At 40.2% G+C, this 27,239-nt stretch overlaps 1 protein-coding gene across 2 annotated transcripts in view; it reads left to right on the top strand.

Moving 5' to 3' along the window:
- LOC124593590 (DNA polymerase theta) overlaps positions 1–27,239 on the top strand; it is a 338,073-nt gene that overhangs the window by 102,354 nt on the left and 208,480 nt on the right. For both annotated transcript variants that reach the window (XM_047131990.1, XM_047132069.1), the window contains 2 exons: positions 6,398–6,550; positions 6,637–6,849. In XM_047131990.1, coding sequence (XP_046987946.1) covers positions 6,398–6,550; positions 6,637–6,849 — 366 coding nt within the window. The remainder of the gene's footprint in view (positions 1–6,397; positions 6,551–6,636; positions 6,850–27,239) is intronic.

Here is a 27,239-nt window from a genome sequence, read left to right as displayed (position 1 = left end):
TCCTTCTCTGCCCTGCTCCTTAACTCCCTCCACACACCACTGAATGATGATCACATCAGTTGGTGTTCCAGTCAGCAGTCAGGCCACAGTGGTCGGAGACAGTGACTCTCTCTGTGTGTGTGTGTGTGTGTGTGTGTGTGTGTGTGTGTGTGTGTGTTTTTCTATTTTCATAGGAGGCCCATTGGCCGACAAAAGATTGAATGTTTTGTAGTCTTTCCATTGTGTGTATGCTACTCATTGTCTCCTCTATGTGGTAAGTAGCAGTCTATCCTTTTCACAATATCGTTGTTATTCCATCCTGGACTTTCAAATGTTCATATGTGTGTGAATTTCTAAGGGACCAAACTGCTGAGTTCATCGGTCCCTAGGCTTAACACACTATTTAAATTAACTTATGCAGAGAGCAAAAAAGCAAAAAAAAAAAAAAAAAAAAAAAAAAAACACACGCACACACACACACACACACACACACACACACACACACACACACACACACATATACACACACCGAACCTCTGGCGGAAGGGGCCGCGCAGTCTGTGATATTGCGCCTCAAACCGCTCGGCCACTCCGTGCAGCCCTGGACTTTCCACAGTTAAATCTAGATATAATTTATACTGACATGTGTCCATCAAGAAATACAAAGTATAACTGATGTTTATTTACTCTACTCCATATTCTGGACATTATATGAAAACAAACTACCATTGAATCTTTCATCAGTTCAGATATGTGGCATTTCTTAGTAACATTAATAATTTTACTCTTCATGGAGTTTATATTGAGCCAGATCTATACATGAAACACAAAGCCACTTATGTTTAGTCACAAAATGGAAGTTAATGGTTTTACAAACGTGTCATCTTAAAATAGATATTCATGTTCTTTCATTCCTTATATATGTGTTAAGTGCCTGGCCTTATCTTACCAAGCAAAGTGGTCTCATAGTTGAAAGTGGGCTTGCATTCCAGAGGACAGTGATTTAAATCCTCTTCCAACCAAACATTTTCTGTGGCTCTCTATATTTCTTAAGATAAATACCGAGATGGTCGATCCTAATTTGAGACCTCTTCAACGCAATGCAAATAATTAATTCCCACAGTATAAGGGTCATTTCAAAACTCCTGAACATTGTGCATGTGTGGCCATTATGGTGGCATGATAAAAGTTGAAATACATGTCAGCAAGACTCTAGGCAGGTTAGTCATTTATATGTTTGCTGGTTTGCGTGGCTGTCATGAGTAATTCACTTTTAAAATGGAAGGCGACCAACATCCCTTCATCAAAATCGAATCCCTACTTGGAAAGAACCTGTCATAAATTTACAACCATTTGAAACAGGTGGGTCAGAATAGTATAGTGGATCACAGCACAAAATAATGGCGGCTTGCTCATTTCCTTGAACGCCGGGTAATTGTGGAGGATAACCCAAGAAGTGGAAGGCTGTCAACAGCAGGTTATTGTTAATGACATTTTGAGAGAGGATTGAAAAAAAAAGTTTCTTTTGAGACCACAATGTCCATCAATTCAGTTTTCAGAATTATAAGTGCAAAGCTAAAGATGAAAAAATTCGCTACACGATGGGTTCCACATGATCTGACTGAAAAGCAGAAAACAGATCGCAAAAGAATCACAGGAGAATTGCTTCAGCATTATCAAATAGAAAGAGAACATATCCTGAAAAGTATTATTGCACTTGTTGAAACCTGGATATGAGATTTTGAGCCAGAAATGAAGTCTCAGTCATCACAATGGAAAAGTTCTCTGTCTCCATGCCCAAATAAATTCTGTCGCCAACAGTCAAAGGTGAAACTGTTCGTGATCTTTGCGTATGACATGTGTGCAATCATAGCGACAGATAGAGCCACAGGGGACATCTGTAACTGGTGTGTAATACAAGCTGTTTCTGTGAAGTGTTTTGCACCCGAAAATTTGTCAAAGAAGGTGTAGCACGGTAGCAGCTGGTGTCCTTATTCTGCCCTGTCAGTGAGAGAAATGCTAGACAGATATAGATGAGAAATACTTCCCCATCCACCATACAGTCCTAATATGAGGTCACCAGAATTTCTTTTGTTTCCCAAATTGAAGGAACAACTACATGGAAAATGTTTCAATACAATTGATGACCTGAGTAATCGGACAGCTCAACAATGAAGGTGTCCTGTATGGAATACAGAAGTTGTCAAAACAATGGGAAGCTGTCATAAGCAAAAACAGTGTGCAGAACCTCTGAAATGACCCTCATATGAAACTACCAAAATATTATCTTTATTAATCTACGAAAATGTTTGTATTAATGAGCTCTCCATTGTGGTGATGAACTTTAATCAATTCTTGAATATTATTGCCTCAGACAGACTTTTTGTCATTTTGAGTTCATCTTTTAATCTCTGGAGTAGTACATATTTCTCATGTTTAGTTTTGAATGTCACTAAATTTACAAGCCTTTCTCTGATAAACATTCTGCTTCTATTGAACAATAAATTTCTCTGTGTGTCATTTTTAAAGCTTGGGTGGTGTGTCCCATTTTAAGTATTTAATTTAATTTTATCCATTGCTATCAGTGTGCTTCCATGACTGTATTACTTTCATAAAATAAAAAGCAATCTGCCTTCAGTCACAAACCGTGATTGTGAAATAAAATCACGATTTATGACTGAATGTCTTTTTTTTTTTTATTTTGAATTTTTAAGCCTTCGGAAAGGTAAACTGTACCTCAAAAACAAACAGCAAAGCCTCTGGCCAACTACAATTTTTGTACTACATAGTATCACATAACTACTGTACAGTTCCAAGATATGAAAATTCTCAGTTTCACATCAACAGCTATCTCAATGCTAAACATACTACCTTTCAATCTTTCAAATGCAAAAGTTTCTTGAGTAACATACAACATCTTTACTGTTTGAATCTCTCTCTATGCCTATCTCCGCAGAGATTACATAGCTCCGGCTCCCTTGAGAATTCACCTCTGTGATGTGGGGAAGTTGGGAGAGCAAGTGCATGTATCAGATGCACTTATGTATTACAATGGATCCCTGGCTGAATGCACATTTCTCTGCCTGAAGTCTGTGCTCCTGAAATGCTCACTCTCACATAACTTTTTTTATTCTAGGTGATCCTTCGATACTTCTTTTCTAAAGTAAAAATTTTGTTCACTTGTGTTCCACTTAGAATTTTTGGCACCTGTGTAGTAGCCGTCCTATCAAAAACGTGGAAAATAAAATATTCCAAGGTATACTCTATATTTTTACTGCATTTTTCATATGATTTATAATGCTCATATGCCAATAGAAAATTCTTATTATATTTTTTTTATTTATTGTCTACTCATTTGGTCATGTACATTTCAGTGTACTTTATGTATCGGGCATCTTGAACCTAAGAGTATACTATGTTTGTTTACGTGTGAACATTCTGTTTCATTGGTTTAAAGAAATTCATTTATGCAGTTATATAAAATGCTAGTTTCAGATTTAAGTTACAAATTATAATGTATTGTGACTAATCAATATTACAAAATGTTTTACAGATCTAGGATCTACCTAAGGAAGTTAATATTAGACCCCCTCTGAACATTGTATACGTTTTGGTACTAAGCATCATAATCATCATCGTCGTCATTATCATTTTGAGCAATTTCCAGCCCTAGGCTGGGTCTGTCTGTTTAGAACATAAGCCTATCCATCTGATCCTGTTTGCCCACCATCTTTCTGTGTTCATTCTTGTCCAGTTATCACAACTTTTTTTTCAATACTCCCTTCCATGCCTTTTAGCCTTCTATTCCGTGGTCTTCGTCTTGGTCATTAGCTTCACATCTGCATTTCATATATCTACTTGGGACTCCTCTTGCTTTCATTCTCTGTAAGTGCACATACCATCTTAGCTGTAATGTTTCTATCCTGCTCTGCAAGGGTTCCTCTTTTGCTGTTTCCCTTATCCTTATCATCCTTTCTCCACTTGTTACTCCTATTCTACATTTGAGGAATTTAATTTCACATACATGTAATCTGTTTACATCTCTTTTCTTCATTTCCCATGTTTCAGATTCATAGGTCAATATTGGGATGTAATAACTTCTGTATATTACTTCTTTGCTTTTTTTTTAATGTATTGTTTTCGAAACCAGGCTCTTAACACTTCATGGGAATGTTTCTGTCTGTCTGCCATGTTCACTGATCTCTTTCTCATTTCTTCCATTACTTGACACTTTCCAGCTTCCTCAATTGTTCACCTCCAATCCTTATTCTTTCTGGTTATACAAGGAGAAATAAACTCCACAAAAAGAAATGATTTACATTAATTTTTATCTTCACTTCCTTTTTGCTTAATTACCTGAAGTTGCAAGGTCATGCCACTAGGAATTCTTACTAGGTCTGTGTTGTTCTTTGATATCAGATCCTTAACTACAGAGGGCTGTGTCTCCTAAAAGAATCCTTCTTGGTACTATGTTCCAAATGATCTTTAACTAATCTATCAGTGGGTTAGTTGCCGCTCCATTTGTAGTGCACCCAGCATTGCTGTTATTCTGGCCTTTTCATTGGTAGAACTTCTTATAGGAACATTGTTAATGCCCTTCATGGGTCAGCAGTAACATTTGATTACATATCAAAATAACCAAGCATCTAATCAGTGTTGCCCATATGGCCTAGCAAATAGTCATGCTGTTGTCTTAGACTAACTATATGACTCTGTTACGTAACTGATTTTTTTGCCAAACATTATGGGAAGTTGCTAAGCTAGTGTTATTCTACACTGTAATATAAGCCCCACCCTCTTCATCGTCCTCATGCACCAGCCACCAGATGCTTTGAATTCCATGATGCAAGCAGTTAGAAAATTCTTCATCACCTTCAATGCCCTCCGTCAGTCAATTTCTTGAGTAACTGGAAAGCTTTCATTGTGTTTCTCTCATTCATACCGAACAACCTGCTTCTCCAGTCCATGGAACCTTCTCCACTTTCTGTGCCCTGAAAGTTTTTTTTAATGTAGTACTGGTGTTCTTTAATTTATTCATCTGATGCACATGCAAACATTCACTTCTTTGACATCAAATTTTCATCTTGTTCCACAGGTGTTTCTACCTTCTGCTTCATGAATCATCGATAACTTAAAATTAGCACTGTATTGACTGTGTGAACCAATTGTGAACCATGAACTCTTGATCCACATTTCTCAACATAGTCATAGCTGTCATTTGCATCCATTATAGATTTATACAATTTACAGTACTTACAGCAATGGCAATATAACCAAATTCAATGACAACATTATGTTGTCATCTCTGGCTTCTTACAGCTAAATCGACAGAAATCATACTTTGCATTAACACCGTTGTGAACCTTGAAAATCAACAGTGCTGTAGAACAGTAGCAGCTTAGCACCATTGTTGGAGTTCATGTTTCAGTAGTGTCAAGTTTTAAGCGCTCTATGTGAACATATTTTTGTTAGCATTAACTTGTCTCCTGTAAAAACATACATTATTCTTGAGTATTTGTCCAATTTTAAAGTCACTTCAATTCTGGTTACAGTTGGATGTAGGTGAAATGCAGTTTAAGCACAGTAGATGTTCATTAAAAGCCAAGGTATACAGTATACATTCCCGGGGTTGTCAGCAAAGTGAAATTTGATGCCCACTTGCCACTCCCCTCATCACATTTGTCTTAGTACTCAGCCAACTGGAGCACTGTTTCCCCTCCTACCTTTCCAAAGTCTGTGCACTACCTCAATTGCGAAAGCTTGATCTGTAAATGTAACATGATCTCTATATTTAGCTACTATACAACATAAAATTGTTGCCCTCAGGAACAGTAGTTTAATCTATGAATGTAAGATGACCTTGTATTTTTTGAATGAGAAATTTGGGAGAAACTCACCTTATAGTCGAGAAAGTATGGTATATTACTCTTACATGTTATCAAAATATTCTCTTACTGTATAGATGTGGTGGTCCTGTAGATGTGTTAATACTTGTGTTTCAAACTTCTTTGCATCTGTAGTAGATTGTATAGTATTAGGTTTGTTGACAGATTTACCCTGATACAATATGTTCCTTTTTGACACTTATTGATTATTCTGCTGTATTGTGCAGGTGACTGTCAATATCTAAAATTTGTTCATACTTTCCTTATTACTTTTACATCTATTGATGAACAGTGATGTTCCCATGATGTAATTATTGTCTGTTTCTTTACTCATTTTTGCCAATCTGCAGTACTGGGACAACGTACTTTTTGTGTGTGTGTGTGTGTGTGTGTGTGTGTGTGTGTGTGTGTGTAAGACTCGGCTCTGTGATGAAGAATTTACTCCCCCACTTTTCATAAATAATCAAAGATATTCCAAACTGTCTAATTTCAGTGCTTTGTGTAAGTAAATAATTCTTCTTTAATGATGACAGGTAATTCAAAACATGACATGGGATGCAAGCTCCGTAGCCAGCTTAATACGTCTGCTATAGTAGAAGCACTGGAGCAGCTGAAGAGGTGTCCTGTTGGCTTAGATACTGTGTTGCGGAAGACTGTATCGTTTGGTGTGGCTTTCCATCATGCAGGTTTGCTTCATACATGTATTGTGTCACTGAGAATTTATTGTAAATATGACTTAGTTACTGTTTCTAATTAATGTCCTGATTTTCAGGTTTGACCTTAGATGAAAGGGATATAATTGAAGGTTTATTTCGTGGAGGAGTTATACGTGTTCTTGTTGCTACGTCTACTCTCTCATCAGGTGTCAACTTACCTGCCAGGCGAGTTATCATTAGGTCTCCATTATTTTGTGGTGAAGCCATAGGAATTCAAACATATCGTCAAATGATTGGAAGAGCTGGGAGACTGGGAAAGGACACGGAAGGTAGTAATTATAGAGCACTCTTACCGTTTAGGAACTGCATGTTACTGCATGTATTTTCACTACCTTTTGCTAATGCTGTTCTAATGGTAACTAGTTTTAATGAATTTTTCTGAGCATCTTTGTCTTCATTATTGAAAATTTTTGCCTGCTAATTTATTCAGTGATTGCTTTTAATAATTTTATGGCTCCAAGCATTAACATCATAAATCCAAAAATGGGCAAATTGATCTACGGTGTTTGCCAGAATTGTTACTTCACTATTTTTCTCCTGTATAAAATTGTCTCTGTAACACTGATACTTAAGCAGCAATAGCAATCTTCAGAATATCATAGGTCATCTGAGGAACTCAATTACTGATGAAAAGAGTTACAAGTTATGTTATGCTTTTTGTCCTGGAATAATGGTACCACAATTACATCCATAATTGTTGTTACTATGTTTGTACAGTTATCATCCTCACTATTAAGTTGGGAGCCTTGTCATCTAAGTCACTTGTAGCTGATAATAGTACTGCTCATTGTAGACATGGTCATCAGTCTGAATGTAACCAATTATTTTGCATAGAATAATAGTTGATAAAGAGCTGTATGAACAGGTTTTTTGAGTTCTCTACTTTTATAATTGGTATAAGCAATTGAGTTCTTGACCGATTATATACTCAAGTCGAAAATTAAAGGTAATGATCATGGTTAATGTTCAAGTAATAAAAGAACAACATGCAAAAGGAGTAGGAACCCATTATTGTGGCTAAAAAATAGTACAAAGGAATCTCCAAACAGAGGTTTGGCACATAAAGGCTGAAAGAGTGCTGAGATCCAAACTAGATTAATGAAGCCTGAATGCAATCCCTAGTTATTATGACTTTAATGTCATCATAAGTTAACCCAACGAAACAGGCAGTCTAATTTTTAGCCGTTTTGGCAGATGGGAGATCACACGAGGGTCACTCCAAAAGAAATGCACACTATTTTTGTAAAAATATAGTTTTCTCTCTGCATGTGTGAAAGTTTTACAGTGTGTAGATACATCCTTCCCGCTTGTTTTCAAACTTAGTTCAACCTGTTCCCGTGAGTGACGCCATCACAGCATGTCTTCAAGATGGCTGCTACACTTGACATTCGTCAGAAGCAACGTGCTGTCATAGAATTCCTGTGCTATGGAAACGAGACAGTGGGAAACATCCACAAGAGGTTGAAAAAGGTGTATGGAGATGCTGCTGTTGATCGCAGTACAGTTACTTGGTGGGCAAGCAGGTTACATGATGAAAGTGGGCACGGTAATATTGAGGATTGTCCTCGCAGTGGCAGGCCTCGTACTGCACACACACCAGAAATGTGCAGAGTGTTAACGAATTGGTGACTGCTGACAGACGCATCACAGTGAACGAATTTTCACGCTACGTTGGGATAGGGGAAGGAAGTGTTTGCAGAATACTGAAAGTGTTGGCATTAAAAAAGGTTTGTGCCTGGTGGGTTCTCAGAGAGAACTTTTGGAACAGTATGAGAATGGTGGAGATGAATTTCTTGGAAGAATTGTGACAGGTGATGAAACATGGCTCCATCATTTTTCACCAGACGAAGAGGCAATCAATGGAGTGGCATCATGCAAATTCACCCAAGGAAAAAAAATTTCACAACCACACCTTCTGCTGGAAAAGTTATGGCTACGGTGTTTTTTGATTCCGAAGGACTCTTGCTTGTGAACATCATGCCAAGTGGAACCACCATAAATTCTGATGCATATGTGATGACACTGAAGAAACTTCAAGCTCGACTGAGTTGTGTTCGACCACATCGGCAAAAGCAGGATGTTTTGCTGTTGCACGACAATGCACGGCCACATGTCAGTCAAAAAACCATGGAAGCGATCACAAAACTCGGATAGACAACACTGAAACACCTGCCTTACAGTCCTGACCTGGCTCCATGTGACTATCATCTCTTTGTGAAGCTGAAAGACTCTCTTCGTGGAACAAGGTTTGAAGATGATGACTCCCTTGTCCGCGCTGCCAAACAGTGGCTCCAACAAGTTGGTCCAGAATTTTACCATGCGGATACACAGGCGCTGGTTCGAAGGTGGTGTAAGACAGTTGAGAGGGATGGAAATTATGTGGAGAAATGAAAATATTGTTCCTAAAGGATGTGTCTACACACTGTAAAACTTTCAAACATGTAGAATAAAAGATCGATTTAAAAAAAAAAAATAATGTGCATTTCTTTCAGAGTGACCCTCGTAGCAGACAGGGAGAATTCATCTGTTGATATATGGAAAATTTTAGCAGAAAACAGATCTGAAATTTTCTGTAACATTTAATGGGAATAACATTAAGATGTGTCAGAAAGTGTTTCTTCATGCCACCTCTATTAAAGATGTATGGGTGGGGACCACCACGAAAAAACTGAGATCAGATGGAATTTTGTCACCTGACTTTCAAAAGGAGGAATATGATACAACCTGCAGGGTGTATACGACCTGGGACAACTTGGATGTCTGGGAAAAACTCGGGAATTTTTGTATCTGGGAGAAAATCAGGAAAAACCTGGGAATTTTTTAGAATTCCGAAAATTTTTCATTGTTTTAGTTTTCAGTTAAATTTTTGTAATTTTGACTGGCAAGAACCAATACTCTAACAAAAGATATTACTGTATCCTGCTATTGTAGAATAGTATTGCAGCAATAAAATGTGAACCAGAGAAAAAAATGAAAATAAAACTTACGTTGCAAAGGAAATGTGCCATATACAGCAACAAATCACAGCGCACGTACAGGTGTCTGCCAACAGCAAAATGCTTCAAAGGCCTTAAGAAGACTATGCAATGCTTCATAACAACAAATTGCTTTCGATGAACGTGACGTCACAACTGTTTACATTAGATTTGTTTGAGCAGTTGCGAGGGGGCTTTGCGCATGTGCAGTTGAGTCACATGTGAGTAGTATCTTCTCCAGCTTCTGGCTACAGAAGTGCAGCTGTTAGCTGTATAAGCAGTGGCAGCAAACAGCCAAATGCTACCCGGAAAAATTTTACTGGTGCACACAAGCTGCCAGATTCATGCATGCATGACAGGCCTGGATCTAGGTGGCAGGGGGCAAACCGTGGTATCTGCCCTGGGTGGCAACTTCAGGGGGGAGGGGCAAATACATATTCTTGACAAAAAAAACCTTGTTTCACAAAGCGCCTAGCATCCAGCACACGTTGGTCTATCAGTTATTCATATGATTTTTTTAAATGCATCCCTGTTGGTTTTTGAACATTTTTGAACACATTGTAAGTTGATTTCTGAATGAATCATAAGTTGATTTTTGAATGTGTGCATATTGTACATGATGTCTCTGCCAAGGGAATCCCCCTCACATCTAGAAATAAACTTTCCTGCAGATAAAAGGGGACGGGGATATACGACTGAGCGGAATAAATGGTGAATGCCAATTGCTGTTTGTTTATGTGATTGACAGGGTTTGCGAATGTTCAGCGTTCTTATAATTACTAGCGAAATCCATAGATTCAAACTACCAGAGTGGAAATAAATGGCTAACAGGAATAACAGCTAAGGAAGATTATGTATTATCTTCTCAGTGTATCCAAGAAAATGAAATTTTGACAGAAAATTCTTGGCCAGACTTCTACACTAGTAAGGACCAGTTGTACACTCTGCAGCTAGCTGTCACCTAAGTTCTATTCTGGGAGTAGCACAGAAAATGTGTTGTACAAACACGTAATAACACTTAACTGGAGAATAAATGTAGGATTACTAAACCAGTGACTGTGGCAGGGTTAGTGAAGTTAAGCAGAGAATAAGTTTTGACACTGGCAAGAGTAGTTACAGAATTAGTGATGACAAGATTGATTGTTAGAATGAGGAAGGAGAAGAAATGGGGACATCACACAAATTTGACAATTCCAAATTTATATAAAAATTTCGTAGTACTACTTTTCAATCTCATGCTTGAGAAGCTGAAGCGTATGAATGAAATGTGAAACTACCTCCTAACGTAAAGCTTTTTGCTTGTAGTAGGCCTAATAGGCATTTGATACTGATACTTCTTGAATTATATTCTGTCTTATTATAAAAATGACCATTTGTGGGACAACAGTGTAATTTATTTGGTGTGTTTTATGCTTGCTGCATTATTAGACAGGCCTATTTCATTTAATTTAGCGGACAGCGATAAAATACATGTAATCAGATAAAAAAACCACCCCTACCAGCTTATTCAATATTAGACAACGGCATTCTGTTTTTTCATGTAACAAAACGTTTGACGAACTGTGGTGAGGTAATAGATTCTTTCACAGAAAGGAAAGCACGCCACATAAAGCTGTTGCAAGGTTAGAGAGAAAAAAATGCTACAACTTAAGGATTGAAGAAATCTGTACTGTCTTGCTTGTCTGCCGTCTTTACTGGTTTTAGTATATCTTTAATTTTATGTCACACAAAACAGCAAGTTATTAGCTAATAGGCAATAAAGAGTGCAAATTTTATGAAGATTTCTTGTTCTCTCAGTTACAACTGATCCCATCGAGTATTAATTGCAAGGTGTGTGTGTGTGTGTGTTTTTAAATAGGGGCAGGAAGTCAAACCGGACATCTTAATTTCCGCTGTCCTGAATATAGTTTGATGGCAGCCATTATAAAATATTACATGTTTGTATCCCACAGAACGAAATACAGTGACGTGCGACAGAAGAATGCTGTGTGAAGAGGCATGTCACTGCACTTTGGCACACTTAAGACCAAATAACATATCTTACATTTCCTTGAACACATATGTTTTGTGTATCAGACTCTTCCGAAAGATATATGCTACAAAATTAACATATTTTTGAAAAATCGATTTTTAAAATTTTTTGCATCCTACCTCAAATGCTTGAGGGGTGGGGGGGGCACTATATAGTATTGCCCCATTTCGGAAATATTGTTGATCCGGGGCTGATGCACAGACCTGTTCTGAGATGAAGTGGGGAGGTGGGTAGTCTCCACCTGTCCCGTGTTTACGTTTTAGTGATTTTGCTGTTTCCTCTTCGTTTATTGTTCTCACATCAAATGAAAACGAAACATGTTTTTGCAGCCGGTAGCTATCAAGTGAATTAAAATACATTCACATAATTACGGAAGGCTAAAATATGTTATTAGTTTCAGGTTTTATTTTATTTCCGCTTCTCTAACAGTCAAGTACTAATCGTCTTGCAGAACAGTGAAGTTTTTTTTGTCGGTTTGCGAAAGAAATTTGGATTTTATTAATCTTTTACACTGAGGTAGTCAATTTATTTGAAACGAATTGTTTAATTCCACAATATTGGCTAGTTTCAACTGTTCACTGCATTTCAAGTGCACATTTTCATCTTTTAGCTCGTATAACATAATGCCATAACAAAAAACCAAACATGAGATAATACAGTACTGGTATTTCAAGAAAATTTACAACCAAGTCTGGGTATACTGTAAGTCAAATTATGCATTTTAGTATGGTTCACGAAGTTTTGATTCTCTTGGAGTATCCTCTGATATTTTGTTTCTTTTCTGACATAATGTAAGATCTTTTAATGCTTTACAAGTACAAACATATGGGCTTCGTGCACCATTGTAGCTGCGCAAGCATGGTGACGCCTGTTATCTGGCGTTCTCAGGCAACTGCTGAAACAAACCCATTTCAAAGGTCGCAGGAAAATATACTGAATGGTTGTTTGAAAAGTGTTACTTTCAAAGTAAATTTCCATTTACACAAGATGAACTATGTGCGAGAATGTACAATGAACTTTTTAAATTGCAGAGCGTTTGACTCTCATTTAAAAATAAACTCTTTGAGGATGACCATTTAGAGGAATTTTGAGTCCAGAAGACCAGACATTGATGTCGTCATTAAAAATTTTACTGGCACATTTGTGTGATGTATCCCCCCTGTGGGTCCGGGGATTAGAATAGGCCCGATGTGTTGCTGCCTGTCGTCAGAGGCGACTAAAAGGAGTCTCACACGTTTCGGCATTTATGTGATGGTCTCCTGTTGGGTTTGGACTCAATTTTTCAAAATTTTCCCGAAGGGTTAGCCAGTTGGGGAAGTTCGCCCTACATGGTGCATTGTGTCCATCATGCCTTGAGATCTTTAGCCCAGTTTCTTGTTGTCGCACTGCAGTCCAGCTCATTCTCCATCTCTTGGGCGAGGATGCCTTCCTGGGTGCATTTTCCACCATGCACTATGCACTGTTGCTTTTTGTGCCGACGGTGACCATGGACTTCTTTGCACCTCATATCCAGCACAGTAGCCAATCCGTTGTGGTGGGGCCACCATGTACCCTGTTGGTTGTAGCCTCCTGACAACACAGGGATCGCTCTGCTGATGCCTGCTCTATTAACTCCCCACGTATGCCAAGGTGTAGATGCCCATCCCCCTGGGGCTTCGGGACTCCTGACAATGGCCCTCCTGTCAAGTGGCCTTTGCTCTGGCTGGGTGGCGCCCGTGGGAAGGGCCCCTGGTCGGAGTGGGCGGCATCAGGGCAGATGACTTGCAATGAAGTGTACCACGTCATCACTTGCTGGTGATCAAACAACAGCAGTCTCTAAGCTTTCCAAGTCTCAGTACAATGCAAGAAAGTACGACCCTAAATCATTACCCTCCCTGGCCACACCATGGGAGGAACGCCAGGCTAAGGGTGGCAGCAAACCTTATTCACCCCGGAACCTCGCATGTACGAGAACTGATGGGGACTCCTTTTTTTTCCGATGGAGCCACAGTTTTCTGTAGAGCATTTAGAGGACAAGTTTGGGGAGGTGAGGGCTTGTCCAAAATGTGATCTGAATCAGTCTTGATAAAAACAGCATCCTCTGCCCAGTCATGGACTTTACTCGCTTGTAACAAGTTGGGGGATGTTTCTGTTACCATAATGCCACATAAGAGCTTAAATATGGTCCAGGGTATCATCTTCCACAGGGACCTTCTTTTGCAGTCTGACAATGAGCTGTGCACCAATTTAGAGCGGCGAAGTGTTCATTTCGGCGGCGCATATATTGGGGACCAAGGGATAAACAGGTTGCCACTGGTGCCTTCATCTTGACTGCCGAGGGTGACACCTTACCCGAAAAGGACAAAGTGACGGTCTACCACTGTGATGTCAAGCCACATATCAGTCCCCCAATGCAGTGCTTCAAGTGCTGGAAGTTCAGCCATATGTATTCCCACTGTACTTTCTGCCTCACATGTCAAGATTGTGGACGTCCATCGCATCCCAATTATGCATGTGCCCCACCTACCATCTTTGTCAACCTCCGGAGAGCATCATTCACCTTGCTCGCCAGTCTGCAGGAATTTACAGAAAGATAGGAAAATCACGGAATACAAGACCGTGGACCGACTCACCTACACTGAGGCTAAGAGAAAATATGAGCACCTACATACTTTGGCTATGACCACCTCATACGCCGCCTCAATGAGAACAGTTGTAACCCATCAGTTCCGCAAATTCCAGTCGGCTCTCAGAGCCAGAAGGCTACACCCACCCCCTTGATGGTGGGGGCACTTCCTCCCCCCCTCCCCCTCCCCCTCCCCTGTTGCTCCCACATCACCTACCTTGGGAGCACTGCCCCCAACCATCGGGGACACCAGTTACCACTTCTCAGCTGGAGAAGCGTAAGTCTCCTTCGGCTTCTCTCGCCAGGAAGGGGTCCCGTGGGTCACTCCCTTCCCAGGTTTCTACTAATGAGAAAGATGACACCCACCAGTGGCTGAAATGCCCAAAAGCAGCTGATTGTAGGGCGTCACAATCATCCTCAGTCCCGGAGATTGAATCAGTGAATCTCTCCCAGTCAGAGAAACCCAAGGCAGCGAGAATAAACCAAAAAGAAGACCCCTAAGGCCAAGGAAATTGTGGTGGCACCCACACCGCTGCCACCTACAAGCTCTGCGTCTGAGGATAAGGTAAACATTCTGGCATCCAATGAGGACCTAGATCTCGCCTGACCCTCAGAGACAATGGATATAGATTGCTGTGGCAATAAGCCAGTGGCAGCAGGTGACCCTGATGCGTAAACTGCTTCACTGAATGTTCCATGCCTTCCCAGTCTCATGATGACGTCATTCTCCAGTGGAACTGCGACAGTTTTTTCCACTGCCAGGCTGAGCTACAGCAACTGTTAAGCTTTATACCTGCTTTCTGCATTGTCCTCCACGAAACCTGGTTCCCGTCAATGTGGACCCCTGCCCTCCATGGCTATAAGGGATATTACAGGAACCATGGCGACTATAGTCGAGTGTAAGGTGGAGTTTGCGTCTGTGTGTTAAATTCAGTCTGTAGTGAAATTGTGCCCCTTCAAATCCCTCTTGAAGCTACTTCTGTCAGAATAAGGACGACGCAGGAAATAACTGTCTGCAATGTATATCTTCCTGCAGATGGTGCAGTACCCCGGACTATGATAGCTGCAGTGACTGATCAACTCCCCAAACCTTTCCTACTTTTGGGAGATTTTAATGCCCGTAACGCCTTGTGGGGAGACACCGTGCTTACTGGCTGAGGCAGAGATGTCAAAACTGTACTGTCTCAGTTTGACCTCTGCCTCTTAAATACTGGGGCCGCCACACATTTCAGTGTCGCTCGTGGTAGTTACTCAGCCAATGATTTATCCATTTGCAGCCCAGGACTTCTCCCATCTATCCACTGGAGAGCACATGACGACCTGTGTGGTAGTGACCACTTCCCCATCTTCCTGTCACTGCCGCAGCATCAGGCCCACGGACGCCTATTCAGATGGGCTTTAAACAAGGCAGACTTGGAAACTTTCACCTCCGCTTTCACCGTTGACTCTCCCCCACACAGTAACATCGATGTGATGGTTGAGCAGGTGATTACAACAATCGTTACTGAGGCAGAAAACACGAACCCTCAATCTTTGGGGTGCCCCAGCGAAAGCCAGTCCCTTGGTGATTACCGGAAGTCACTGAAGCAGTTAAGGAGCCTCGACAAGCTCTGCAGCAGCAAAAGCGGCACCCTTTCCCTGGAGCACCTCATAGCCTTTAAGCGGCTCTGTGCTCACATTCGCCAGCGTATCAAAAGGCGGAAGCAGGAGTGTTGGAAGAGATACGTCTCAACTGTTGGCTCCCATACGTCACCTTCCCAAGTCTCGGGGCGAAGATTTTTGGGTACCAGACCCCAACAGATATCCCTGGCATTAACATCAATGGCGTGTTATCTACTGACGCAAATGTGATTGCTGAGCACTTTGCTCGAGCCTCTGTGTCGGAGAACTCCCCTCCCGCCTTTCACACCCTCAAGCAGTGGATGGAAAGGAAAGTCCTCTCGTTCACTACATGCCACAGTGAACCCTATAATGCCTCATTCACAGAGTGGGAGCTCCTCAGTGCCCTTGCACATTGCCCCAACACAGCTCCTCGGCCAGATCGGATCCACGGTCAGATGATTAAACATCTCTCACCTGACTACAAGTGACATCTCCTCATCATCTTCAACCGGGTCTGGTGGGATGGTGTGTTTCCTTCACAATGGCGGGAGAGCACCATCATTCTGGTGCTTAAACCCGGTAAAAACCCACTTGATGTGGATAGCTATCGGCCCATCAGCCTTACCTTTGTAAGCTGCTGGAATGTATGGTGTGTCGGCGGTTGAGTTGGGTCCTGGAGTCACATGGCCTACTGGCTCCTCGTCAGGGCGGCTTCCGCCAGGGTCGCTGTACCACTGATAATGTTGTGTTCCTTGAGTCTGCCATCTGAACGGCCTTTTCCAGATGCCAACACCTGGTTGCCGTCGGTTTGATTTACGAAAAGCGTATGACACGACCTGACGACAACATATCCTTGCCACATCATATGAGTGGGGTCTCCGAGGCTCGCTCCCGATTTTTATCCACAATTTCCTGTCACTTCTTACTTTCCGAGTCCAAGTTGGTGCCTCCCTTAGTTCCCACCATATCCAGGAGAATGGGGTCCCGCAGGGCTCCATATTGAGTGTATCTCTACAGGGTTATTACAAATGATTGAAGCGATTTCACAGCTCTACAATAACTTTATTATTTGAGATATTTTCACAATGCTTTGCACACACATACAAAAACCCAAAAAGTTTTTTATGCATTCACAAATGTTCGAAATGTGCCCCTTTAGTGATTCGGCAGACATCAAGCCGATTATCAAGTTCCTCCCACACTTGGCGCAGCATGTCTCCATCAATGAGTTCGAAAGCATCGTTGATGCGAGCTCGCAGTTCTGGCACGTTTCGTGGTAGAGGAGGTTTAAACACTGAATCTTTCACATAACCCCACAGAAAGAAATCGCATGGGGTTAAGTCGGGAGAGCGTGGAGGCCATGACATGAATTGCTGATCATGATCTCCACCATGACCGATCCATCGGTTTTCCAATCTCCTGTTTAAGAAATGCCAAACATCACGATGGAAGTGCGGTGGAGCACCATCCTGTTGAAAGATGAAGTCGGCGCTGTCGGTCTCCAGTTGTGGCATGAGCCAATTTTCCAGCATGTCCAGATACACGTCTCCTGTAACGTTTTTTTCGCAGAAGAAAAATGGGCTGTAAACTTTAAACCGTGAGATTGCACAAAACACGTTAACTTTTGGTGAATTGCGAATTTGCTGCACGAATGCATGAGGATTCTGTACCACCCAGATTCGCACATTGTGTCTGTTCACTTCACCATTAAGAAAAAATGTTGCTTCATCACTGAAAACAAGTTTTGCACTGAACGCATCCTCTTCCATGAGCTGTTGCAACCGCGCCGAAAATTCAAAGCGTTTGACTTTGTCATCGGGTGTCAGGGCTTGTAGCAATTGTAAATGGTAAGGCTTCTGCTTTAGCCTTTTCCGTAAGATTTTCCAAACCATCGGCTGTGGTACGTTTAGCTCCCTGCTTGCTTTATTCGTCGACTTCCGCGGGCTATGCGTGAAACTTGCCCGCACACGTTCAACCGTTTCTTCGCTAACTGCTGGCCGACCCGTTGATTTCCCCTTACAGAGGCATCCAGGCGCTTTAAACTGCGCATACCATCGCCGAATGGAGTTAGATGTTGGTGGATCTTTGTTGAACTTCGTTCTGAAGTGTCGTTGTACTGTTACGACTGACTGATGTGAGTGCATTTCAAGCACGACATACGCTTTCTCGGCTCCTGTCGCCATTTTGTCTCACTGTGCTCTCGAGCGCTCTGGCGGCAGAAACCTGAAGTGCGGCTTCAGCCGAACAAAATTTTGAGTCTTTCTACGTATCTGTAGTGTGTCATGACCATATGTCAGTGAATGGAGCTACAGTGAATTTATGAAATCGCTTCAATCATTTGTAATAGCCCTGTATTTTTAGTGGCCATTAATGGTCTAGCAGCAGTGATAGGGCTGTCCATCTCACCTTCTCTGTATGCAGACAACTTCTGCATTTTGTACTGTTTCACCAGTACCGTTGTTGCTGAGCGTCACCTACCGGGAGCCATCCACAATGTGCATTCATGGGCTCTAGCCCACGGTTTCCAGTTTTCGGCCACGAAGTCGTGTGCTACGCACTTCTGTCAGCGTCGTACCATTCATCTGGAACAAGAACTTTACCTTGATGACGATCCACTCACTGTAGTGGAGACATGTTGATTCTTAGGACTGGTTTTCGAATCCCGATTGACTTGGCTTCCTCACCTCCGTCAGCTTAAGCAGAAGTTCTGGCAGCACCTCAATGCCCTCCGCTGCCTGAGCAACGCCAACTGGGGTGCAGATCGCTCTATGCTGCTGCAGCTCTACAGAGCTCTTGTTCAATCCTGCATTGACTATGGGAGTGTAGTTTATAGTTCAGCGGCACCCTCAGCATTGCATTTATTCAACCCAGTGCACCACTGTGGCGTTTGCCTAATGACAGGAGCTTTTAGGACGAGTCCTGTGTCCAACATCCTGGTGTGGCGTTCGCTGTGTTATTCAGTGGTTTGGTATTTAATTAATTTTTAAATGGAAATGATAATATTATTTTATTACATTGAGTAATTACTTAATAATTTTTCTCCCGGCTAAATATTTGATCAAGTTGCTAAAGAACTCAAAGTTAACGTCGTGTTAAAGTGTTGTCTGTAAGTTGTGTAAGTGTCACTAAATCACAGTTCATACAACGGATTCTATACAACTATGGATTATGATGGAAACAGTTATCTTCAGCAAAATGATCATTAAAACCACCGAATATCAGCCACGCACAACACTGACGTATGTTACCTGAAACAATATTCTTCGCAACTCGTGCATAATAAATTTCGGCTCCATACATCAGCTAGAAAAGTTTTGTTATAACGATCGCGCTATGAGCACTGTTTTTAAAGAACGAATCTGATTCGAATTATTTTCATTCAAATGTGTTCGGGACCACCGGTGCACATTTATTTTTACACATTTGTATTACGTTCGGCATTTATGTCTGCAGAGTTGCGTAATTTGAATTTGCCGCTGAGACAATTGTTAAGATGGCGACAGACAATTGATAGAGACTTTCTATTGTTAGAACAAATAAGTATTCTAAATGTTTATTAAACTTTACAGAAACTCTACTTTCGTATTGTGCACTATTTAGACTTCATCAAGCAAACATTTGATTTGTTTCTAAGGAAAACACAGACAAACACGCGATACAAATCGCTATCATCAATGGCTGCGCTCGTTGCAGTGGAAAGAAATAATTAACACAGATAATGCTTACTGAGAGAGGAATTAGAGTTACAAATAATTAATCACTCATATTTATAATAATAATGAACTCTATTTTCAAGTAATAATTAACAAATAATTACAATTTCTTAACAGACCTCAGTTTGATATGCGTCTTGCGTGCTGAACCTACAAAAGCCATCCAACAAAAGGTAAAAACAAAGGAAGACAAACGCAGATCATAAAAGCACTTTACAGTTATCATTGTCTTTGTATGACACACATCGATATGTCCAATTATATCATAGAATATTATATAAATAATTAATTCACTATTTTTTCATATGTCGAATAGATAATGTTTATAACTGCCAGAGGCACAATTTCCTCTCGTCGCACTGTAGCCAAAAATTTATCTCGTGGATGTTACAATGCCCCTTGGGCTGAGAAAAAAATTAGTTTATCTATTATCAGTCCACGTAATCCACGTAGATTTGCTACTCTCAAGATGCAAATGTTTAGTTTCAATGTCGTTTTAGACATGATAAAATTATAGTTGAATCGAGTACTTTAAATGACTTCAGTGACTGTATTATCTCAGAAATTGCTGCGGATACTTCCCGGATTAACTTATCCCCACCCATCTGGGTTCACTGGACTCAGAAAACCGGGAATAAAACTGTCCAAGGGGCTTCAAGAAAATACAGACACCTACTTTTAACAGTCAGGCTTGACATGAATGTAATAAAATATGCTGGAAAATGCAAATTTATGACTCTGTTGTAAGCATCTGGGATAATGAATGTTTTCTCATGGTGGGGTATCATAAAATCTCCGAAGTCACTCATTTATTGAATGTCATAACAATTTGCTGCTGACATAAGACCGTCCTTGTGTCGAGCCGTTGGACCGCAGACAGGTAGTGGCTGCTGCTGGACTGACCCCGGCCGAGTCGGTGGGGCGTCGGCTGCCGTCAGCTGCATCATGGTTTGGATCTGCTGCTGGTTAGAAGTCGCGCTGCAGCAGGTCTTGTTTCTCCTTTCCCACGTCACTCAGTTTAAGACGGGTACACGAAATGCGAAAATATAAGCATCAGTGGCAAGATAATTACTATTCTCATCCTGTGGAAAAGTTTATTAATGTCCATTTCACTCGCATTCACACGGATGGAATTAGACTGTTTTTGGAGTATGTTCTGTATTTTGACACTGTTCAACACAATGTAGTGATTCACACTTAAGTTTATCACAATATGCACATTTTGAACACTGCACCGTTAATCATACAAGTGTCCGTAGTGTGCTTTGTTTACTTAAGCAGAATGTAAATATTTTCGCGACGCGCTGCGTAGCCAACGTTGCATTATTGTTTTGCCGCGCGGCTGGCTGTACAGTCTGTCACATTAAATTTGGCACGCGGAGACGCTTCATATCAAACTACTACAGGTCATCAGTTCAAGTTAATTATTAATTCAGTCAATAGTACTCAACATTCATAGCACTGCTGCTAACTTTGACACTCAAAGAGCGTTCATAAGGGTGCGTGATCACAGTTTTTATCACTGTTCATCATTATTCACAATATAAATCACAGTTCTTCACGCGTCCACAAGTTCCTGCGAAACACGTTTCACTGTTCTGATTGCTGTCAGTAGTTTTCCACAGTACTTAACAGACAATCTATATGCAAATGACACTTTTCAAGTAATGAGGTCTGGTACACTTGCACATAAGTTCATATTACCATGACTGAATAACAAAATTTAAAATTTTACACTGTCACATAAACATGAGACAATATAAAACTTTCAGAATCTGCTACGTTATCTTGACCATGAGATCATTACTGAACTGTCCAGGTAACAGTACATTTTCATTTTTATTACAGATACATATATTTATATTTTTTTGTTGGGATTGTTATTTACCATGTTTTTGGGACAGTTCATAAGAGCATTTTAAGTGACTTTGTAATGAAACCATGTACGTAAATCAGTACAAATTCAGATTTCGCTTCACTAGTGAAAGCAGTTTATTTTATTTTTTATTTATTTATTTATTTTTTATTTTCAGTCACACAGCTCACTCACCACCAACACTCAGTACGTGTGTGGGACTACATGACTCAATCTTATGAAAATATTTTTGTTATATCCATTCTTACACACAAACAAACATATTATTTAAGCATTTTAAGCATTTCTATGCTACGTATAGATAGGTAAAATTCTTCACATTTAATGTAATATTATTCAAGTGTTTATCAAGTTATTTATCCCTTTTAAAGTAAAAATACATTTATTATGGGGATTCTCTACTCCTTGTTCAAATAATTCAAGAACATTACAGTGTAATACTTGACATAAAAGCTTATAAACTAATACCTACATAATATTATAAAATTATTACTGCTAATTATTTTACCATAAACATTATATTTACAGTTATGGCGTGGTGCACTTGCGCTTCTGATTGGTCCTTTGTGTATTCACTTCGTTTTTCTTAGTCCAGGGGACCGAGTAAGATGCTCTGCAATAGGTCTTGTGCGGATATACTTTCATATTATACTGGTAATCTTTTATGATTCCAGAGCGTTCAGTGAATACTTCGAGGTATCCGGATAATAATTCTGTTATTTGTCTAGCCTCTGAAGCATTAATGCAAGTTGCCTCCTGTACTTTCTCTTCTATTGTTGTGACGATGTCACTCACGCTGCTGGGTGCATCGTTATTTCGATTTTTGTGACACATCTGTGGGTGCTTATGATCCAACACTAACATCTTCTGTTTGCTGACAGAAAGATTCATTTTTCTCATCAGCGGAAGGTTCGCACCGAACTCCCGATTCAATATTAATGTTGTGGGTCGCTGTTGGTACTTAAGTGCACATGTCCCACGGGCGAGATCAATTACCGCTTCCCTTTCCCGAAGGTACTCAAGACCCAGAAGCACCGGTACTGACAAGTTACCCATTGGTAGGAACGTGCATAACAAGCAATCATTTCCCAAGGAAACTTCCACCTGTGTTCGGTATTTTATACTCTGTGCCTTTTTTCCCAATGCCCCTATAACCTTACAATTTGCAACCGGCAAAATCGGCAATCTCCTTATCTCCGATACCTCCTTGAAAAACTGCGTGTTCATAACTGATACGTTTGCACCTGCGTCAAGCAGAATAGTAGTTGTTACACCATTTACAGCTCCGGTGACACTTGCTTGGATATTTTCCTTTTGTGGCTTATCAGAGACAGCAGGTTCCTGATATAGCTCATCTTCGATCCTTTTGCCATCCTGATACCGTATCATGTTTATTTTTTGTTCCGTCGACCTATTGCCTTCATTGTTGGCCTCGGTCACCTGGCGAAGGCCTACAGGAACTGAAATTAGTTTGTTGGCTTCTGAGTGTTTTGTTTTGTTTCCGAAGGTACCTCCACTATTCTAACATTTTGTGAGTTTTCAGTCGGAGGAGGCCTGCTTGGATCCCACCACGGTGGATATTGATTGCTTGGTATAGGTATAGCCTGTACATAATTTATTGGCTGACCTGAATTGATAGAATTTTGCTGCGGCTGCCAATGACTTGGCCTTGGCTGTCGCCAATATTCACTGTCACCCCGCATATTTTTAGGCTTGTCTTTATATGAACTGTCTGACCTGTTGTCATTTCATCTCTTTCGGTTGCTATTGTTATTGTTTGGGTTTTCATTGTGGTACGGCCTCTGATTACCATTCGGTTTTTGGTGTTCTTCGCCCTTTTGATAATTACTGTTATTATTATTAGGATAACCAAAATTTTGGTTGTAGGGATTCTTACTACTATTATTATTATTGTATTTTCCATTACTATAAGCTTTACTTTTATTTTTCTTTGGACTACCTTCGCCCCTATTTCATTATTTCCATTCCATGAATTTTTTCTATTAGGACTATTATTATTGCTGATCACGTCAGAATTTTTTCTGGCGTCTTCTTGCACTAGATCCAGAGAATCAATTGCAGACAGAAATTCTTTCAGATCGGTGTCTGTAACATTAAATAATTTTTCTCTAATATGTATGGGTAATCTAGCTTTTAACACTCGCAATAAGTCTCTGGTGGTTACTGGCTCATCCCAGTACCGGGTCAAGTTAATATATTTTTCAAAGTACTTTCTTAAGGAACCTGACTTCGGATTGTACATTTCTGCATTGTAAACAATTTTACGGAGTCGCTCTTGAGTAGACGCTGACCAGAATTGATCAAGGAACGCCTTCTCAAAGTCGTGGAAAGTCTTGCAAGTTTCTGCTGCATTTAATGCCCAGAGCGACGCATCACCAGAAATATGTGAAACCACAAACTGTATTTTCTGTTCTTCCAACCATGATTTTGGAAGAACACTTTTGAAGTTTCGAATGAAAACTACTGGATGTATGTTTTTCTTGCTTTCTTCGTTAAATATTTGAAACTGTCTATGCTTAATTAGGCTTTCTTCATGCATCAAAGTAGTTAAGTGCATGGAATTGCTATCATTCGCAGGTGGTGTGGTTACTTTATAACAAGTACACTCTATTCCACTATTATTGTTCCTTGGTGTCACATATTGATCTGGTAATATCGGTTGATTACCAAAATTTGGTCTTCCTTGTGGTGCATTAATATTCGCCGTCAGATTATCTGCGATCTTTTGCCTGTCAGTACCAGTGTTGTTATTACTGCATACTGTCGGATTTTCAAAGTTTTGATTTTCAGAGCTCAGTGCCCTGGCTACTTCTGTATGGGCTTGCTTTCGGATTTCCAAGGGAAAATTCCTCCTGCATAGTTTCCACAGCGGTAGCCAAGGCTTTGAATTGGTTCTCTAGTCCATCTACTTCAGTTTGAAGACTATTGACCTGAACTGGAATGTTTGTTAAGGGTTCGATAGTGGTTTTTACTGCATCGATCTCCTTCTTAAAATGGGTAGTAATAACATTGTCATGCTCGACCAACACTTGATTTATCCTACGGACAATTTCTTTATCTCTTTTCAGAAAAATATTGTTTATATTTCCCATAAATTTCTTTTCCTTTTCCTGGTCCCTGAGCTCCAGTTGCTGTTTTTCTATAAGTTTTTCCTGTCTACGTTTTTCCTTTTCCTGCTGACGTTGTCTTTCACGCTCCTGCTCTTTAAGCTCACGTTGTTTTTCACGCTCCTGCTCTTTAAGCTCGCGTTGTTTTTCACGCTCCTGTTCTTTAAGCTCGCGTTGTTTTTCATGCTCCTGTTCTTTAATAGTAAACTTTTCAAATAATGCTGTTAGCATATCCTGTATGGACATAGCTTGAGGATTGCTAACTGCTGCCCCTTGCCCAGAAGAAATATTGTCATTAATTCCTAACTGGTTGAATGCAGGAGTGTCAGTTTGTTTTGGCAACTCCTCGGTTTTACTATCACTCGGGACATCAGTTTCTAAATTATTATTCATAATTAAATTTTCTAATAATTCGACAGAAATACGGGTAGATTGTTCTACCTGAGACTCTGATGTCATCTCTGCATCAGTATGCTCATTCGGTTTATTTTTCTTTTGTTTAACCATTCTATCACCAATATAGCACAACAAATATATAAATCACTGACAAGCACCAGTTGACACAAAATGATTTATAACTCACACATATACACAAATAACACTCAAAAATATTATTCTCGCAGCCAGAATATTCAATTATTACTACTTATGGCTGCAGGTACTGATTTTAATTTAAAAATTGCACGCGCAGTAAATGTTGTTAGTGTGCTGCTGTGTAATTACAGAACATGAACATCTGTTCCTACCTGAATTGATTGACAGTCGTGGACTGCACTGCTTAAGTGAAGTTACTCGTGTGTCTGGCACCAGTGCAGATACAGATTCGTACAGCAGTTCGGTAGGAAGATGTCAATGCTCATGAAACAAATAAATAAACAATGATTAATAGTTTGTTTTGGTACTTCGTACCTGTAATAGATCACAATTTCAATTATTAAAATGAATAAATGTGCATTGGTGGCCCCACGTTGGGCGCCAGTGTGGCGTTCACTGTGTTATTCAATGGTTTGGTATTTAACTAATTTGTAAATGGAAATGATAATCTTGTTTTATTACATTGAGTAATTACTAAATAATTTTTCTCCCGGCTAAAGATTTGATCAAGTTGCTAAAGAACTCCAAGTTAACATCGTGTTAAAGTGTTGTCTGTAAGTTGTGTAAGTGTCACTAAATCACAGTTCATACAACGGATTCTATACAACTAAGGATTATGATGGAAACAGTTATCTTCAGCAAAATGATCATTAAAACCACCGAATATCAGCCGCGCACAACACTGACGTATGTTACCTGAAACAATATTCTTCGCAACTCGTGCATAATAAATTTCGGCTCCATACATCAGCTAGAAAAGTTTTGTTATAACGATCGTGCTATGAGCACTGTTTTTAAAGAACCAATCTGATTCGAATTATTTTCATTCAAATAAGTTCGGAAACCACCGGTGCACATTTATTTTTACACATTTGTATTACGTTCGGCATTTATGTCTGCAGAGTTGCGTAATTTGAATTTGCCGCTGAGACAATTGTTAAGATGGCGACAGACAATTGATAGAGACTTTCTATTGTTAGAACAAATAAGTATTCTAAATGCTTATTAAACTTTACAGAAACTCTACTTTCGTATTGTGCACTATTTAGACTTCATCAAGCAAACATTTGATTTGTTTCTAAGGAAAACACAGACAAACACGCGATACAAATCGCTATCATCAATGGCTGCGCTCGTTGCAGTGGAAAGAAATAATTAACACAGATAATGCTTACTGAGAGAGGAATTAGAGTTACAAATAATTAATCACTCATATTTATAATAATAATGAACTCTATTTTCAAGTAATAATTAACAAATAATTACAATTTCTTAACAGACCTCAGTTTGATATGCGTCTTGCGTGCTGAACCTACAAAAGCCATCCAACAAAAGGTAAAAACAAAGGAAGACAAACGCAGATCATAAAAGCACTTTACAATTATCATTGTCTTTGTATGACACACATCGATATGTCCAATTATATCATAGAATATTATATAAATAATTAATTTTTTCATATGTCGAATAGATAATGTTTATAACTGCCAGAGGCGCAATTTCCTCTTGTCGCACTGTAGCCAAAAATTTATCTCGTGGATGTTACACTGGTGGAGGCCGGAGTCCCTCCATTGGTGGTTAGGCATACGCAGTTGCTCTCCAGTTACGTTGCACATTTTTGTAGTTCTCCTGCGCATTCAAATTACCATCTCCTTTTCCTGCCACTGCGGTTCATCTCCCTCATTGGTGGCCCAGGTCAGGGCTTGCAATTGCAGTTCATGTGCGATCCCTTCTCTCCGAACTGGAACCCTTGCGTTAACCACCTATACTTGAGGTTCATTCACAAACACCTCCATGGTGTACACCTAGGCCGCGGCTTCGCCTGGACCATTCTCATGGCCCTAAGGTCTCAGTTAACCCTGCTATTCTCCACTGTCACTTCGTCTCATTTCTTGACATGTACCGGGACCCTGAAGTGGTTTACACCGATGGCTCGATGGCTGATGGTCACGTTGGCTTTGCCTATTTTCATGGAGGACATATAGAGCAGCACTCCTTACCAGACGGCTGCAGTGTTTTCACCGCAGAGCTGGCGGCCATATCTCATGCTCTTGAGCACATCCTCTCGTGCCCACGCGAGTCATTTCTCATGTGTACTGACTCCTTGAGCAGCCTCCAAGCTATCGACCAGTGC

This window comes from Schistocerca americana, chromosome 1 (assembly GCF_021461395.2).
Source record: "Schistocerca americana isolate TAMUIC-IGC-003095 chromosome 1, iqSchAmer2.1, whole genome shotgun sequence".
Lineage (NCBI taxonomy): Eukaryota > Metazoa > Arthropoda > Insecta > Orthoptera > Acrididae > Schistocerca > Schistocerca americana.
Note: the sequence above shows the minus strand (reverse complement) of the source record. Positions and strands in the feature narration are given on the sequence as shown.